Source organism: Pristiophorus japonicus, chromosome 2 (assembly GCF_044704955.1).
Source record: "Pristiophorus japonicus isolate sPriJap1 chromosome 2, sPriJap1.hap1, whole genome shotgun sequence".
NCBI classification, from domain to species: domain Eukaryota; kingdom Metazoa; phylum Chordata; class Chondrichthyes; family Pristiophoridae; genus Pristiophorus; species Pristiophorus japonicus.
Window position 1 is genome coordinate 177,000,279 of NC_091978.1, and position 19,424 is coordinate 177,019,702.

Here is a 19,424-nt window from a genome sequence, read left to right on the forward strand (position 1 = left end):
AGTCGATCTCGCTTGGTATTTCGCATGCTGTTACTCATGGGTTACATCACTGTTCATGCAACGGTCTGCCTCTATCCCATTCTTTAAAGGGGTAATTTTCTCACTTTACACACAGCAGCAAGTCTAGTCACTGGGAGTGCATATTAGAAATGCAGGCAGACTATGTATGATATTCCTAATTAGTAGTCAGACAATTGTGTACACTATACACCAAAATTTAGAATATCCTCTCCTGCTGGGTATGCCAAGATGAACAATTACCCCTTAATTCTTTTTATGTGTTGTATTTTTTAGTTTATCTAGTTGTTTTCAATTTTCTCTCCTCTCTCTCGTCCTTTTACACATTTTTCTCTTTGTGGTGTGTCGGGGCAGTTTCCTGTGCCGAATGCCCTATGTGGACCATTTTCCAAGGTGTTAGGAGTAGTCTCACAACATTGTGCCTCCACAGTGCAAGATACAACTGTGAGCAAGTGGTTTCCGAGGTGTTTTGATAAAAAGTCATCGATGTGCAATGTTAATTCTGTTTCTCTCTCCACAGATGTTGCTTGACCTGCTGAATGTTTCCAGCATTTTCTACTTTTATTTCAGATTTCCAGCATCCACAATATTTTGCTTTTGCCTTCACAAGGCCTGTGTCAGAGAGCTAGATGCAGAGCTGTATGGACATCAGCTGCTAATATGCACAGTTCAGCTGATGACAGAACTGCTGAGCTGCAGTCTCATGGTGATTCCTTTCTCCTCATTTCTATCTGTCACTTATTCCTTGCCTCTTTAGCCTGGGCTGACTGCTAATGGTTGACGTGCATTTTGAGTTTTTCTAAAAGTTTTAATGAATCCTCTTCCATTGTGACACTCCCCTTTAATTGTCTCCACCCTTTTAAATTTCACTTACACACAATTTTCCACTTCCACCTCGAGGGGACTACGGGTGCCAGTGTGCCTGAAATTCTGTGCATACGTTTACACCTATGAACCTGTATGGGGACAGAGCTATTATAATGAGCCACAATGTGTCTGGCTCAATAAACAAGTGTAAAACATCGAGCCAATTCGGACATAGCCTAAGTATGTGTATAACACACTTACAGCCGGATTTCCTTTTACTTTTACACCAGGAATTGACTTTACGTTTGGACGCACATTTACAGGAAATTCTGGCCCTGCCATGATTTCCCAGCCAATGCATTCTGTGTCAGTGGAATCAGTCCTCATCGGTGTTGTGTAAGTTGACTGTTCTGGAATATCAATCGGCCTGTTATGGACTTTATTTCTTTACATGGACTGTGTTCCGAGTTGCAGCTAGTTACATTGATGTGATGAGAGTGCAGGATTCCCTGACATGCTGATTGATCAGACTTCACATTACAATATCCGTTCAATTCATTGAGGAAAAAAAATACTTTTTTTGTGTATATACAGCTTTATTGACAGATGTACAATACATATACATATTGAATACAGAATAAGAAGACTGTACAGTACAAATTTGTGTTCACAGTTTGATATGACAAAATGTCATTACTAAACTCCCATGGGACAATCCAGAAATCTTGAAGAAATAGTAAAAAAATCTTTAAAATTTCACATCTTTAATTATACAGGCTGCAGACACTATTGTACGATTTAAATAAAGTTAACAAGACTCAATATAAACCCAGAATTGTTTATTCAGCTGTATAACTCTTGAAATATAATCCTATGTTGTTCTACATTTTCAGCATAATTTATTGCTTAAACTAGTCGCAATAAACTGGTGGAGTACTCAAAGGCAGGCCTGCAGAGATGTTGAGCAGATGAAATAATTCTGGCCATGTAAATGTAGAATATTATAAACTGAGAAGTGAAAGTGCATAACAGTGTATGGTGGAGAGAATTATCTTCACAAATGGGGCTAATAGAACATAATATTTAAGGGTGATTTTTTTTAATGGATCCATAAAAGAACTTAAAATACACCTTTGGAAAGCAAATGTCTTCTTCTAACAGTGTTAGCTGTTTTAAATGTTTTCCCTTGGATTCCTCCCTGTTGCAGGTGTAACACTAGTCAGAGGGTTTGGAGTAGGTGGGGTGAAAGGGAAAGGGGTAGCCTGGACCACATGACTGTTATCACTGCTGTAACATCAATTCATTCCTCCACCCAATCTGGTGGCCTGCCTGAGGCTAATTCTTTTTATTTATTCCAGGATGTGGGCATCACTGCCAATGCCAGCATTTATTGCCCATCCCTAATTGCCCCTGAGAAGGTGAGCTGCCTTGTTGAATTGCTGCAGTCCTCGTGGTAAAGGTACTCCAACAGTGCTATTACGGAGGGAGTTCCAGGATTTTGACCCAGCAATGATGAAGGAACGGTGATATACTTCCAAGTCAGGATGGTGTGTAACTTGGAGGGGAACTTGCAGGTGATGGTGCTCCCATGTGCCTTGTCCTTCTAGGTGGTAGAGATCATGGGGTTGGGAGGTGCTGTCGAAGAAGCCTCGGTGAGTAGCTGCAGCGCATCTTGTACACACTGCGCTGGTGGGGAAGGGAGTGAATGTTTAAGGTGGTGGATGGGATGCAAATCAAGCAAATGGGTGAAAATCATCCAACTGAGTAAGTCAAACTCAAACAATAGGTAGGCCTGTAACCTAGTGGTTGTAATTGACTCTCAACCGTATGAACTATTATGGCAATAATGCATTATTTCTGCATCCTTTTTTGAAAAGAAAATGGCAACAATGCTATTTTTTGAAGTTCAGAAAGTAACTGTGTTACATGTCTCATAGATAGAGCATTTTCCTTGATGAATTCTTGCTGGCAACAGTGAATTTCTCCCTCCCCGAAAGTTGAGAAGTTCATGGGGAGAACCAGCGTTGAGGGCCACATCCTTTCTATCTAACTGGCCTTTAAATACTACATTGATTGCTATATTACATACAGACACATTGTTGTATCTGTTAAAAGCTCTACATACCCCTGTATTAATATTAAAGTTCAAAAAATACATTTAAAAAAAATGTAAATATTTAATTTAGGATTTACAGCTGCGCCATATAATGCATGATAAATATAATCCCAGTGCACAGTGTGACTCTGAATAGTCAATCACACTAGGCAATGCTTCTGTGAATCAATGTAAAGCTTGATCTGTAACAACCACTGTATATGATTACAAAAACAAAAGAAAACCATATTTACTAAAATCATGACATTTTCTTTCATCTGTTCAGCATCTCTTGAGTTTTCTTAAATGCGCTTAATATTAATGTCCTCTAGTTATTATCCCAAAACCAACATTCTAAACCAAAACATATGTTCCCTCCCAAAAAAATTCACATTTTAAGTATTTAAACTGAGAAGAATTGAATCAAAATTGTATACCATCCAAATCCCCTTCCCACCTCTGTATATGATACAGCATACAACACGATGTTTCATAGTCTCTTCACACCCTTACTGCTTGATTATAATAAAAAGAAATTCTTACTGTTTTTTAACCTTTTGAAGCAATGAGGAAAATTATTTTATATAAAAAAACCAAAAAATTTCACCACATTTATTTATGTTGTGAACATTACCTGATTGCACCCATTTTCAAGGGCATTGTATCGTAAATTCTTCAACAGATCTCCTACTCTATGACAGGTGCCCCACACCTCTATCTTACAGAAAGCCAAGTCACTCTATTGTACAAAAGAAGAATGACTCCAACCCACGAGGCAGGCCAGCTGCCACAAATTGCTGTGTTCACATATTCCAGGTATTCCTCAGCCCCATGTTTAGAATAGAAATAATTCACCAAAACGTATGTGAATCTGATGTCTTCAACAATTCTTGTCCTATTACACAGAATGTTGCAGCTTGTGCTCCTGGTACCGAGCATCACCTACCGGCAATGCATACTGAATTCCTGATTGGTATTCCTGCCAGCAGTGCCCACACTCGGAGTGTAACTTTAAAAAATTACCTCTAGAATGTTTACTTCTTATTCAACCTTCACCTGATAGTTTGAACCTATAAACTCCATGGGTCTTATTTTCTAAGTGATGACTTTCTGATCTGCTTTTTGGAAAGCTTACTTTAATTATCATTATTTGTCACCTTACCATGATGTTACAATGAAAACTTGTTTGTCTGCAGAAATCAATCTAAAAAATGTCACCTCCAATATTCTCCCTTACAGGACTGACCACTGCTGGGGTGCAGTTCCACAGGTCTAGACAACTCCCTCCCCCATCTCCCCTGGATTCCTTGCCTAAGTAGCTATTCTTCATGTGTAGACAGTGGATGGTGGTGGGCCATTCAACCATGGGGGACGTCGCAGTCAAGCCCAATCCTGTCCTCATCTGACAACCCTACACTTTCCAGCATCAGTCACTTGATCCTGATTGGGAACGGGAATCCCTATTGCGTTTATTCTTTTTTTTCCAACTTAGCCAAAAGTCATTGAGGCTAAATGTAGCATCTCCACTGCTCCCTGGGGTGAGATTAACTAACTCCATATAAATTGGGGATCAAATTTGATACCTTCCAAACTAGTCAATATACTTTTAGAAACTGAATCAGTAGGTGATCTGCAGAAATAAATGTTGTATTCACATTGTATTATGTTTCAAAGAGTTGGAATATGATTTATGATATTTAGTATGCATTAAAGTACATTATTGATTTAAATACATATTCAAATTGGCTGCAGTGGTCACTACCCATCTTACAGCCATTGTCTTTTTAAAGCATGAACGTAGACCAAAAACTGGTGTGCTTGTGATGATTTACTTTCTAATTTTAAATATAGAGGACTGATTCATGGAGAGTGATTCACCCACAATATATTTGAAAAGCAGTGATTTATATATGTATGTGATATCAGGCTAATTTGTAAACCCATTTTTGTAAGTTTTGACATTTATGTTATCAAAAGCCATACAGGTGCTTAGGCCATCATTTTGTTTTACTGTTCAATTAAAAGATTGTGCTGTTTAAAAAATGTACAAAAAACTTATTGGAACAGTGGTGGTAAATATATTTGAAAAGTTAGTCCTATGGCAATTAAAGTTTGATTTTCAAAATATGGCACAAATGAATAAAATTGGATTCTAACGAATTGCATTTTAAAATGCTTTCTGTTGGCTGTAATTGTAACTTTACACAGAACAGGGCTGACATCTGCCCCAGAGATATATAAAAAGGGTACTTCTGCCACTTATACCTTCAGCATTCAACTTGTTGACTGGATACAGTAAAACAATTGCAAGCAATGAACCAATAGTAAAAATACTTACACAAGGGTTTAAAAGAATGATGATTATTTTTGAGCAGCTTAAAATAATTGGCCCCAAATACCTTAAAACAATTAAAACAAAATGTTATAAATGTTGCAATAAATGAAAACAACTAAGTTTGATAAAGTGCCTTATTTGGCTGAGTACATTTTCTTATACAAATTCCCCCAATTCTTCATTCCCATCGATTACAACAATTTCTTTTAGTGTTTTCCAGGAATTATTTTACTAGGGCACAACAACTGCTGCATCTGGTCAATACATCACGAAACCAGCATTGTATCTACGAATTTCTATATCTACTTGCCAAAGGAATATGTCAGGATATTGGTATAATTGTAGAGCAGCTAAGCTGTTGGTTTAATCAATGACAGAAAAGTGGAGCAGAATTCTTTGGAACTGATAATGAAACGCTCCTTTCTCACTCAGCTGATTAAGAAATTTTTGTTATTTTTAATGTGAATTGAGTCATTTTGATTTTTGTCCATAACAAAGACAACGGTATTACGTGGCAATATGTTTTATTGGTGATTGCAAGGCATATAATCACTTGTAGAAGTTGTGTACTTACTACACAACATTCCTTTTTCCTACTAATTGTAGCTGTAAGGAATCGAATTTGGCCAAATTATTATAGGATAATTTTTTTTTAATGTTCTTAACTTTTTTGACCATCTTATCTGTGATCTGTGGTTGGTAATATTTTTCCAACAAAGACAGATTCAGGAAACAGGCCCTCAACATTTATTTTTTTTTGTAATTTGATCTATTTTATTTGGGAAACCCTGTTTTTTTATTTTTGTTTTTTACCTTCTTAAGCTGGTTAACAAGATCTACATTTAAAAGAAGTAACTTGACCAGAAATGAAAAAAAAAATGCAATATAGTGTAGGACACAGAATATGTAGCCAAACTCTAAGGTACTGGATCGATTGATTTCCTGCCTTAAAAAAAAACTTTTATTGAGTCTGAGCTCCACCACTGAAAATATGAAACTTCCGCTTGGGAAAAGGGAAAATTTAGTTTGAATGAGAGAATTTCTGATAAAGGAGTTTGCAAGACAATGAGGCTCTCATTGCGCATCGATATGAAGAGAAGTCATTGTTGGTGAACCTTCAGTGCTTAACTTCATTAAACTGCTTGAAGTTGATAATTAAACCTGGACGTTACTGCCAAAATTGGTTGTAAAGAAATGAACCTTCAGAATACTAACACTGAAGAACTGTCACATGACATTTGAGAAACAGGAGATAAGTACAATCCTGAAATGTATCAATAAGTTGGTCAAAACAGGCATGTTCCTCCAGTCGCATGTTGTGGCCTTTCATTTTTCACAGTTGTTTGGACATGAATTTCCTGGAGTTGTCCACCCTTAGAACTAAAATGTCATAACCGGCACTACAAATCTGGGTCTGAATAATAAGTGATAATATTTTGGCAAAAAAAACATTTTAGATGAGGTTTCTGGTTTTGGCTACACTGAAGGGGAATCTCTCTGGCAAGATGATAAAGGCTTATTAGTCAATGGAAATGCCGACAATTTCAACAAACAAATCAGATTGCACAAATATGTCATTTTATACTTATAAAATTGCCCAGCCCGTGCACACATTGGGGAATGCTATGCATTAATGTAAAGGCATTTATGGTGTTAAACAGAACTCTTGCACATAACAAGAAAAATGAGCTTTGTTTGTGTATCAGATACTGACGACATGGAAGTGTTCATTTGTTGAAGGATTCGGCCCAGCTGAATCTTGGTTAAGAAAAATGTATGAGTTTAGTTTGCATCCTGTCTGGCTTACATCGTGAAAGGTGACAGTTTCAGACCAGCATGTGGCGCTTTCTGTGCAAGGCGAGGTGGTCTGAGCGAGAGAAGCTGCGGTCGCAGTCGGGGCACTGGAAGGGCTTGATGCCGGTATGCTTGCGGTAGTGCCTGGTTAACTCATCCGAGCGAGCAAACCTCCACGTGCAACCTTCCCAAGTACATTTGTAGGGTTTCTCACCTTCAGGAAAAAGGAAAAACGTAAGTTCAGTCATAACAAATAGTTTGAAGTCATTGCAATGGTTCTTATGTTTAAACCATGCATATGATGAAGGAAAATCCAGACCAAATATCAAAGTAAATGTGAGTCTAGATATAATGATTTGATTGAATAAGAAATTTAGCCTTAGATTAGTTCAGAATAAGAATATCCATAATTTTAATTATTGACTCATGAAAATAACTGTCGTGAAGCCAATCAAAATTTAAAACCGTGAAAAATATACCTTGAAATTCAGGTTTATTTGTACAGGAACAGAAAGCAGTAAAGTGACTGTTTACACAAATGGGATCAATTTGCAGCCTGTCTATGGGCACTGACTGAATGAGCTGGTAGCAGCAGTAACCTGTAAGGGTGCATTTTATGAATTCATGCTCAAACTGGGCATTCATATTGGAAATTCAGGCATCAATTCAGTGCAGGATTTCCTGTCCATTAAAATTAATTTGTTCTCCACTCGTGTTAGTACATTCCAGGCAAACCAAGAAAATACTTGGTATTAAATAAAGGTATGACTTCAAGAAAATGAAGTGAACTGCATCATTAACCTGTATTGATCACTACGTCCCTTGCTGCATGAAAACAGAATAAACACAATTTTAAATAGAAAGAATAAGTGCTTAGTGATAGCTGACAAAACAACAAAGAACAATGAAATTGGCCAAAAGATGTGACAGTTTGAACCATTAGCCAATGTAGCTGAAAACAAAGGGACATGATCCTGCCTGGAATTTCTGCAGCGATTCTCCAGCGAGAGATTGGTGGAACCCCAGGAGAAAGAGCTAAAAACAACTTTTTATGCTTTTTCTCCAAGGGTTTTCGCGATGTTCTGCCGAAGCTACAGCAAGTGATCAGGAGAATCCTGCAGAAATTCAGGGCTGGATTCTTTAAATGGTTACAACAAACTGTTAGGGACTAGCTTGGACAACTTAATTAAAATGATCAGACCACATAGCTAGTCCCAGAAGATTTTTGTATTGACAGTAGCTTCATGGCTCTATTTTTAAAATGCAGACTCAAAAGACGTAACAATATCCTAGGCATGGTACTCTCTTTCTCTTACCTGTGTGTGTCCGTCTGTGTGCCTTAAGGTGTGAGCTCTTTGTGTACACTTTGTTACATCCGTCAAAGTCACACCTGTGGATGCGACGCTTCTTCTGAGTGTCTGGGGATTCGGGCGGGTGTGGTCTTGCTACAGCGTGCACGATAACTGAAGGAGTGTGGCTCCTGAAAGAAGGGAAATAACCATTTCATCTGTTCAACCAACAATGGATTACTCATATATTGACCATATTAATATTCCATTTGTTCTGTATATTTAGGAGCTGGGCTTCAGATAGGATAGAGAAATCAGTGTGCCTGAGCTCATAACTTATGAAAAACATATACGCTTTTTACATTGATTCAGCACTTAGCAGAGATGTTTAATGCAGATATATTTATTTGTTATGGTCCCCAATAAAGATTATTTAAAGTTCAGCACTAACAGTCATTTAAACACGGAGGACTGTGTGATGGATTGATGTACAATGTTTGGATTCAGAGGGTTCATTTCCCTTTGTTGTGAAAAGACCATTTATTTGCAGAGGATCACTCATGGAGTGTCCCAGGACTTTGTGTTAATTCATCGTTTACTCCCAGAACATATTGGAAAGGGTGCTCATACAACAACATTCTCAATACATTCTCCAAGCCACCACAATCAAAGCCAACAGACTTTGCAAAGAAGTAACAGGGTCAAAATGCATAACATTAAAGATTTTGGTTGAGTCTTTCTCAGTCTAATGAGATTCCAGAATGAACTTCATTGATTTTTACCCGTCTTCAGTACATATCATAGATAGGTATAATCTTTATAAATATGGTTTCCTTTCCTCTTCATTTCCATGGAGTCACCTTAAACTAATTAAGTTTATATTAGGAATCAAGTTCAAACATAATACAGTTTTTGTGGAGCATGCACAGCTCACACTTAAACAGGTCCAAACCAACATGGAGCTTAATAATTATTTGTATTTCAATCTGTAGCCATTTATTTTGACATGTAAGCACACAATGCACATTTCTCTCTTGTTTCAGTATATAAAGGAGCTCTTGCTTTGTGAAAGAGATAGGTGCCTCCACCAGTGAGGGTGTCTTGGGTAATGAAGAACAGTTGTCACAGAATGACAATATGCATCTGATGCCAAATGTAGCAAAATACAGAGAAGAATCAGTTCTATATTTCAACAAAGCATATAGTGTTTACTGATATCTAATTTTCAGAAACACAGGGATAAAGAACTACAATTTTATGATCATTTCTTCTCCTAGAACTAACGAGTTTGGTTAAGCAGTTCCAGGAGGAAGATGAGCAAAAGCTCTGTCAATACAGTGGTGGGCACCTATAAAAGCCAAAATGACATTGGTTGGAATGGACTGGGCAATCCAGTTTGGTCAGAGCAACCAGATTGGTACTTAACATATTGAGTATGATGGTGGAGGAATGCTATATTAAGACTGCTGTCCTATAAATACATTTCTGTTTATAAATCCATAATTGAGAAAGCTACATCAAATCGAGAAAGCTACAGCCACAAACACAGCGGATTTCTGATGCTATCCAAGTCATTCTTCTAAAGATAGGTCACTTTATTATTTATTGCCAAGGTTTTTCATATTAAAGTGGATTACATTAAATCAGTACAAAAGGAAAGTTCCACGTTAAACTCGCAAGAATGCTTTCAGCACACCAGCAATAAGTCAGGGAAATGCCTCAACTACTTCTTTTATCACCTTTGAGTTTCATAAATGTATATGTGTTGATGTGTATCAGAAATAAAATGACTGCAATTCCTTTTAATACATAACACTAGCACTGTGGCCTATTCGCCCAAGCTAGTCAGCCATGTACCCAATTTCTTCAAAATGTTCTGCTATTATATTTTGATCTTGGAGGCAATCAATTTAAAATCAGATGGGATATTAAAGCCTTTCTGATTGCAGCTTTGGAGAAGAAAGTCATCTTGGGTCTCAATGCGAGGAGTATTCGTAATAAGGTGGATGAATTAACTGCGCAGATAGCTGTTAACGGATATGATGTAATTGGTATTACGGAGACATGGCTCCAGGCTGACCAAGGCTGGGAACTCAACATCCAGGGGTATTCAATATTCAGGAAGGATAGACAGAAAGGAAAATGAAGTGGAGTAGTGTTGCTGGTTAAAGAGGAGATTAATGCAATAGTAAGGAAAGACATTAGCTTGGATGTTGTGGAATCTGTACGGGTAGAGCTGCGGAACACCAAAGGGCAGAAAATGCTCGTGGGAGTTGTGTACAGACCACCAAACAGTAGTAGTGAGGTTGGGGTTGGGATCAAACAGGAAATTAGGGATGCGTGCAATAAACGTACAGCAGTTATCATGGGTGACTTTAATCTACATATAGATTGGGCTAATCAAACTGGTAGCAATACGGTGGAGGAGGATTTCCTGGAGTTTATAAGGGATGGTTTTCTAGATCAATATGTCGAGGAACCAACTAGAGAGCTGGCCATTCTAGACTGGGTGGTGTGTAATGAGAGAGGATTAATTAGCAATCTTGTTGTGCGAGGCCCCTTGGGGAAGAATGACCATAATATGGTAGAATTCTTCATTAAGATGGAGAATGACACAGTTAATTCAGAGATTAGGGTCCTGAACTTAAGGAAAGGTAACTTCGATGGAATGAGATGTGAATTGGCTAGGATAGACTGGTGAATAATACTTAATGTGTTGATGGTGGATAGGCAATGGCAAATATTTAAAGATCACATGGTTGAACTTCAACAATTGTACATCCTGTCTGGCATAAAAATAAAATGGGGAGGTTGGCTCAACTGTGGCTTACAAGGGAAATTAGTGATAGTGTTAAATCCAAGGAAGAGGCATATAAATTGGCCACAAAAAGCAGCAAACCTGAGGAATGGGAGAAATTTAGAATTCAGCAGAGGAGAACTAAGGGTTTAATTAGGAGGGGGGAAATAGAGTATGAGAGTATGAGAGGAAGCTTGCAGGGAACATAAAAACTGACTGCAAAAACTTCTATAGATATTTGAAGAGAAAAAGATTAGTGAAGACAAATGTAGGTCTCTTGCAGTCAGAATCAGGTGAATTTATAATGGGGAACAAAGAAATGGCAGACCAATTGAACAAATACTTTGGTTCTGTCTTCACGAAGGAAGACACAAATAACCTTCCAGAAATACTAGGGGATCGAGGGTCTAGCGAGAAGGAGGAACTGAAGGAAATCCTTATTGGTCAGTTTGCGAAATTGATGGGATTGAAGGCCGATAAATCCCCAGGGCCTGATAATCTGCATCCCAGAGTACTTAAGGAAGTGGCCCTAGAAATAGTGGATACATTGGTGGTCATTTTCCAACATTCTATAGACTCTGGATCAGTTCTTATGGATTGGAGGGTCGGTAATGTAACCCCACTTTTTGAAAAAGGAGGGAGAGAGAAAACAGGGAATTATAGACCGGTTAGCCTGACATCGGTGGTGGGGAAAATGTTGGAATCAATTTTTAAAGATGTAATAGCAGCGCATTTGGAAAGCAGTGACAGGATCGGTCCAATTCAGCATGGATTTATGAAAGGGAAATCATGCTTGACAAATCTTCTAGAATTTTTTTGAGGATGTAACTAGTAGAGTGGACAAGGGAGAATCAGTGGATGTGGTGTATTTGGACTTTCAAAAGGCTTTTGACAAGATTCCACACAAGAGATTAGTGTGCAAAATTAAAGCACATGGTATTGGGGGTAATGTATTGACGTGGATAGAGAACTAGTTGGCAGACAGGAAGCAAAGAGTAGGAATAAATGGGTCCTTTTCAGAATGGCAGGCAGTGACTAGTGGGGTACCGCAGGGTTCAGTGCGGGGATCACAGCTATTTACAATATACATTAATGATTTGGACGAAGGAATTGAATGTAATATCTCCAAGTTTGCAGATGACACTAAGCTGGGTGGCAGTGTTAGCAGTGAGGAGGATGCTAAGCAGTTGCAGGATGACTTGAACAGGTTAGATGTGTGGGCAAATGCATGGCAGATGCAGTATAATGTGGATAAATGTGAGGTTGTCCACTTTGGTGGCAAAAACAGGAAGGCAGACTATTATCTGAATGGTGACAGATTAGGAAAAGGGGAGGTGGAACGCGACCTGGGTGTCATGGTACATCAGTCATTGAACGTTGGCATGCAGGTACAGCAGGCGGTGATGAAGGCAAATGGCATGTTGGCCTTCATAGTGAAAGGATTTAAGTATAGGAGTAGGGAAGTCTTACTGCAGTTGTACAGGGCCTTGGTAAAGCCACACCTTGAGTTTTGGTCTCCTAATCTGAGGAAGGACATTCTTGCTATTGAGGGAGTGCAGCGAAGGTTCACCAGACTGATTCTCGGGATGGCAGGACTGACATATGAAGAAAGACTGGATCGACTAGGCTGATATTCACTGGAATTTAGAAGAATGAGAGGGGGCCTCATAGAAACATATCAAATTCTGACGGGACTGGACAGGTTAGATGCAGGAAGAATGTTCCCGATGTTGAGGAAGTCCAGAACCAGGGGTCACAGTCTAAGGATAAGGGGTAAGCCATTTAGGATCGAGATGAGGAGAATCTTCTTCACTCAGAGAATTGTGAACCTGTAGAATGCTCTACCACAGAAAGTTGTTGAGGCTCGTTCTTAGATATATTCAAAAGGGAGTTAGATGTGGCCCTTACAGCTAAAGGGATCAAGGAGTATGGAGAGAAAGCAGGAATGGAGTAGTGAAGTTGCATGATCAGCCATGATCATATTGAATGGTGGTGCAGGCTCGAAGGGCCGAATGGCCTACTCCTGCGCCTATTTTCTATGTTTCTATGTTTGTCGCCATTTCATCTTCATCTCCATAAACGCAGGTGAGCTGAACACAGGCACTGTGGATCCCATTTCTTAATATCAAGTCTTCTACTGTCAGAATCTGCTTATAGCCACATTTTCTCTTCAAACTTTAATATGGAAATAAACCTCATTATATTCTTCCCACACAAGTCAAAGAAGTGTTCAAAAGTTTATATAAGTGCAACAGCACTCTTGCCCCTGTATCACAGTGGCACCTTCCAACTCACCCCAAGAGGCACTCTACCTCCTTAATGCCAGTCCTGATTGCAGCTTCTATCTGACATTGCTGCTATGTTCTGAGGCAAGACTCTGTGCTCTGGTTGGTATTGGCAGGAAGAGGTTCAGTCAAAGGAGTGCAGCAATTTCCCAGCCACATTTCCTGGAAGTTATGATGAACCTTTATAAAACACTGGTTCGGCCTCAACTTGAGAATTGTGTCCAAATCTGGGCACTGCATTTTAGGAAGGATGTGAAGGCCTTAGAGAGGGTGCAGAAAAGATTTATAAGAATAGTTCCGGGGATGAGGGACTTCAGTTAAGTGGATAGACTGGAGAGCTGGAGTTGTTCTCCTTAGTGCAGAGAAGGTTGAGAGGAGATTTGATAGGTGTTCAAAATCATGAGAGGTCTAGACAGAGCAGATCAGGAGAAACTATTTCCACTGGCAAAAGAGTCAAGAACCTGAGGACACAGATTTAAGGTGATTGGCAGAAGAACCAAAGGAGAAACTTTTTAACACAGCGAGTGGTTATGATCTGGAATGCATTACCTGAAAGGGTGGTGGAGGCAGACTCAATTATGACTTTCAAAAGGGAATTGGATAAGTACCTGAAGGAAAAAATTTGCAGGGCTACGGGAAAGGACGGGGAGTGGGACTAGCTGAAGTGCTCTTGCAGAGAGCAGACATGGGCTCAATGGGCCGAATGGCCTCCTCTGTGCTGTAAACATTCTTTATTCTATGGCAGCAAATCAGCTCCTGAAGTGCATACTTTGCATTTTCCTGGCTGAGTTACAGGTCTCCGCATAAAGATATATTTCTGCTACAAGAAAATCATCTGCTGCTGCCATCTAACAGCTCATAAAGCTTCACATCAAGCACAGATTGAATTCGATCACCAGGTATATGCAAATAACCAATTTTGTTAGCAACCAAAAACGTGATTGTCTAACCTATTGCAATTAAAATTTTGACTTAATTTTTCAAAAGGAGTCTTCCTCATCTGGAGGCTTCAAGCTATTTGGACAAAATGATCACATTCATACAAATGCAAACACCTGTTACTCCAATCCACATGAAAGGGCTTTAAACAAGTTTGTTCATTTTCAGTAGCTGCTTCTCTGGTGGTAGGGGTTGAAGGGGAAGGGAGTTGTCGAAGGGGTTGAAGGGGAAGGGAGGGGTTGAAGGGGAAGGGAGGGGTTGAAGGGAAGGGAGGGGTTGAAGGGGAAGGGAGGGATTGAAGACAACATCCTATCTTATAAATAAATAGCACATATAAAGCCAGAGTTGTTTAATATGAATTTGACAAGAAAGTCAGGGAAGTTTTTTTTTTAAGTGGACTATTTAATTAGAACTCTCACGGGCAATTATCTAAAGGGAACTGTTTACAATGATTTTTGTTTAATATTGAGTAAAAGGGAACCAGAATTTTACAGGCAGCAAAACATGCTGTCATCATAAAGCATGAAGCATTACAGTAAAAGATTATCAATAACACATGACTTGAGTAGGTTTTCAACAAGCTAAAAGTCAGGTTTTTATCTAGGAGTATTAACTTCTGTTCCTTTACTGACCTACCCTTTTGAATATAAGTAATTGCAGAATTCTATAATGTGAAACATTCCTTGGTTTTCTTCAGATCCATTTCCATTTCTAACATGGACTGTTAGGATTTCCCATCTCAATATAATGATTATGTCGAATAAGTTGCAAAGAAAGTATGATTTACCAAAGGTTAGTCCTCGGTGCCCCATGGTTATCAGCACTGTATAATCCTGGAAAGCCTATGGCTCATTTCATCGCCAGATATTAGACTACAGTGGGAGCAAATGACTCTGGGAAGAAGTCCTTAAATTTCAAGCAAGGCCTACTGACATGTAACTGAAGGATGAACTAGAAGCAGAGTTGGTGATGTTGTGCTATGGTATTAAATAAAATTATGTACAATTACAACATTTACTGACATATTACAAAGTTTCCCAGATTTTCTGAAAGGATTCCCAAACATTTTGAGTGATGTGTTACTACCAGTGGTAGTTTTTTTTTTCAAATGTATCCTTTTGACATTGCCTTTTATGCTTAAATGGCAAGAATTCTCAATGCTGAAGAAGGGATTTTATTTCCTTGTTTGCACTGATAGTATTGAGTTCAGGTATGTCATAGGTGAGATGAACATGGTATTACCCTACACTACCCCAACACTATGCAAACGTTCTGCCTCAAATGACATAAATTTAAATGTAGAACAAATTACATTATACTGAAGTACAGGGTGAGCGTCCGAAATCCTGAGTTCCAAAATACGCAATGTTCCGGAATCTGGACACCGGGCCTATCCGTGGCGGGTCCGGCCAGAATCCGGACACCAGGCCAATCTGTGGTAGGGCCATCTGGAATCCGGAAAATGCTCCGAAATATGGACACCCTGCCAAACCGATTACCGCCGTGAGCCAGGCCAAGGGAAATTCCAAAAATGAAAACTCACAAAACAATCAAGAATCAAAAAACAAAAACTCCAACCCACCTCTTCTTGCAGGTCTTCACACCCACAGGCACCACTGCTCCAGGGTCCACAACGCAGGTCCCCCCCCGGGCATCTTCCCTCGGCCAGAATGCGTGCGCACCACAACTCCAAAACACGGCGACTGCGGTACCCCCAGCCTTGCACACCAGCGGCCTGCCTAAAACCGCCGCTCAAGACCCCGGCGAAACTCTGCAAATGGCACTTCCCAAACGGCACAACAAAACAGCCATCCGAAAACCGGACATGCACAGTGCAGTCATCCAGAATCGGATAAACATCATAAAATCTACTGTGGATGGTTATTGCCAAAAAATAATAGACTATCCAATCAGTTTCAGCAAGGCAAAACAATAAAGTAGATCAGACTATCTTCAAACAGATGCATGAGACTCTGGATTAACAAAAACACAAGAGAGGGAGAGCAGCAAAGGACTACAGAAAGACGTCCCGAAATCCGGAAATACCCGAACCTCGGCCTGGGCATTTCCGGATTTGAGACGTCAGAAAGACGTTCCAAAATCCAGAAATACCCGAAATCCGGAAGAGCCTCAGTCACTAGGTTTCCGGATTTCGGACGCTCTACCTGTATAAATTTAGCTTGATGTGTTTAAATGGCAATTCCAGAAAGGCTCCTCCTTCTGTGTATCCATGAATGGTTCATTCCCAAAGGTGAGTTAGCTAGTTGCAGTCTGCCAACTACTTGCAGTAAACTGGAGGATAGTTCTGTGATATGATTTCATATACACTTTATGTTCTAAATTTCTCAAATTAATTTCAATAAGGATCCTTCATAGCTGTCATGAAGGTGTTTTCATCCTATATAACTGGGCAGGAAAGTAAAAAGTTCAAACCCATGACACCACCCAGTTCCCTGTTCCGCAAAACCTATTTTCACAACTATAGACAAATGAGGGAGTGCCTAAACTGCATTCAGTGCCTCTCCCTGATGGTACATGCAAGATTAAAGGCCACCATGAATACAAAAGATTTCTTACTGTTGCCATTCTAATTTGATGAATTGCAAAGCAAACCAGCAGCCAAATTATTATCCTTTTTTATTAAATAGCGTAGCAGTTCCATGTATTTTACTTCGTTAAAAAAAAAATTGTTTCCAGGAAAGATAAATTTCAATGTTATGTGAAAATATTTCTGATTAAAAACATCAAACTGAAGCTGTCCTTTCAAGCATTCCATTCTTCAGCCCAGACATCCTTTAAAATGAGCACAAGCATGAGTTGATGATGTTTAGATATTGGTGAGGCAAATTGTTTTTTAGATTCTATAATATTCTCCTCCATTACCTTTTCTGCCTGCAAAAGTTCAGAACTCTAGATCGTTACTGTTGGAGCCACTCCTTCAATGTGCTATTAAATGTTTCCTGTTGTTTTGATACTGCCTGTGGGGTGTGGCTGCTCTCAAACACTGATGTCAACACCTAAAAGTAGTTTCAGCTGTGGATTCCACCCACAGGATGTCTGCTACAGAGTCACCACCTCACAAACAGATTTCCAAAAGGCTCTTTTGTTAGCCTGGTCTGTAATTTATAACGATGTTTAAATAGACTTTGGGGTGAAATTCCTGTATTTGCTAAAAGGTTGGTGTGAGATTTTAAGCAAGAAATTTATACTCAGAATGACCGTATTGCTAAAATTAGCTTGGATGAGAATTCCACCTCTTTAGATACAGATGATTACAGAATTGATTGACAGCAAAGTACAGACAGTTAACATATTATTATAAATAAATAAAGATACTACTTTTTTATAAGCTACTCTTGATATAGAAACTTGATATTAACATGTATGTGTATGGGGGGGGTGGTGGTTAAAGCACATTGTGTCTCTTGAAACATAGCAGTATTTGTGTACACACAATATAATTGCAATGCTTCATTTACAATATAAACAAGTCACGGTTATAAAAATGTAATTGGATTACTTGAACATAATATAATAGGTGTTAAAACTGACACAGATACAATACTTTCTTACCCCAGAGACCAGAATATGTAGCAGGCTGTGGGGGTGTAAGTACCTTCTCTCCATCTTCCACCCTCCATAAACTTGAGCTCATCCAAAACTCTGCTGCCCATATCTTAACTCGCACCAAGTCCCATTCACCCATCACCCCTGTGCTTGCTGACCTACGTTGGCTCCCGGTCAGGCAAAGCCTCACTTTTAAAATTCTCATCCTTGTTTACAATTTCCTCCATAGCTTTGCCCCTTCTTATCTCTGTAACTTACTCCAGCCCTACAACCTTCCGAGATCACTGCACTCCTCCAATTCTGGCCTCTTATGCATCCCGGAACTTAAATCGCTCCACCATTGGTGGCCATGCCTTCATTTGCCTAGGCCCCAAGCTCTGGAATTTCCTCTTTAAACCACACCACCTCTCCTCCTTTAATACTCTCCTTAAAACCTACTTTGACCAAGACTTTGACCAAGATTTTGGTCATTTGTTTCAATACCTTCTTATGTGGCTCGGTGTCACATTTTGTTTGATAACACTCCTGTGAAATGCCTTGGGATGTTCAACTACATTAAAGATGCTATATAAATGAAAGTTGTTGTTGTTGTTGAAAGAGATAAAATGTACCTCCCCTTAGCCCCCTTTGTGAGAATTTCCACCTTAAACCTTTCGATATTAGGCCACAATCCCAACCTGAAATCCTAAGTGGGACTACTTCCATCCTTTGGCAGCCTTGTACGCTAAATCCCTTTGATTGGCTTAGAATATCGGAACTCCCAAAGTTGGCAGTGCCCCATCCTATGGTGTTGGCCTTGTAAGGGTAGGTGGAGTATAAAAGTGCCTTACAAGTGAGTACAGATTCCCCAACCTAAGGCTGTGACCTAATTTTTGGTCCATCCAATGCAGATTTGCTAAAGTTGTAGCTGGATTGTGCCAAATGAGCAATATATTGTCAGCTGGTAACTGTACTTGGAAATGCTCTAATTCATGATACGTATAAATAAGTTTGTTTTCATTTGTTCTAGAGACCTGGGCAACATTGGCAAGGCAGTATTTATTACCCATCCCTGGTTTCTCTGAGGGCATTTAAGAGTCAACTACATAGTGTGGGACTGGAATCACATGTCGACCAGACCAAGTAGGGGTGGCAGAGTCTCTTCTGTGAAGGATATTAGTGAACCAGTTACATAGAAATTAGGTGCAGGAGCAGGCCATTCGGCCCTTTGAGCCTGCACTACCATTCAATAAGATCATGGCTGATCATTCAACCTCAGTACCTCTTTCCTGCTTTCTCTCCATACCCCTTGATCCCTTTGGCCATAAGGGCCATATCTAACTATCTTTTGAATATATCTAACGAACTGGCCTCAACAACTTTCTGTGGTAGAGAATTTCACTGGTTAACCACTCTCTGAGTGAAGAAGTTTCTCCTCATCTTGGTCTTAAATGGCTTACCCCTTATTCTTAGACTGTGCCCCCTGGTTCTGGAACTCCCCAGCAACGGGAACATTCTT

The 19,424-nt window shown here is 39.5% G+C and overlaps 1 protein-coding gene across 5 annotated transcripts in view; it reads right to left on the reverse strand.

Annotated features, from left to right (window-relative positions):
* Positions 1-1,469: 1,469 nt before the first annotated feature.
* Positions 1,470-19,424, reverse strand: part of LOC139242755 (Krueppel-like factor 3) — a 99,887-nt gene continuing 81,932 nt past the window's right edge. For all 5 annotated transcript variants that reach the window (XM_070870506.1, XM_070870500.1, XM_070870503.1 and 2 more), the window contains 2 exons: positions 8,366-8,529; positions 1,470-7,263 (listed from right to left, as the gene is read on the reverse strand). In XM_070870506.1, coding sequence (XP_070726607.1) covers positions 7,082-7,263; positions 8,366-8,529 — 346 coding nt within the window. In that variant the 3' untranslated portion in view covers positions 1,470-7,081. The remainder of the gene's footprint in view (positions 7,264-8,365; positions 8,530-19,424) is intronic.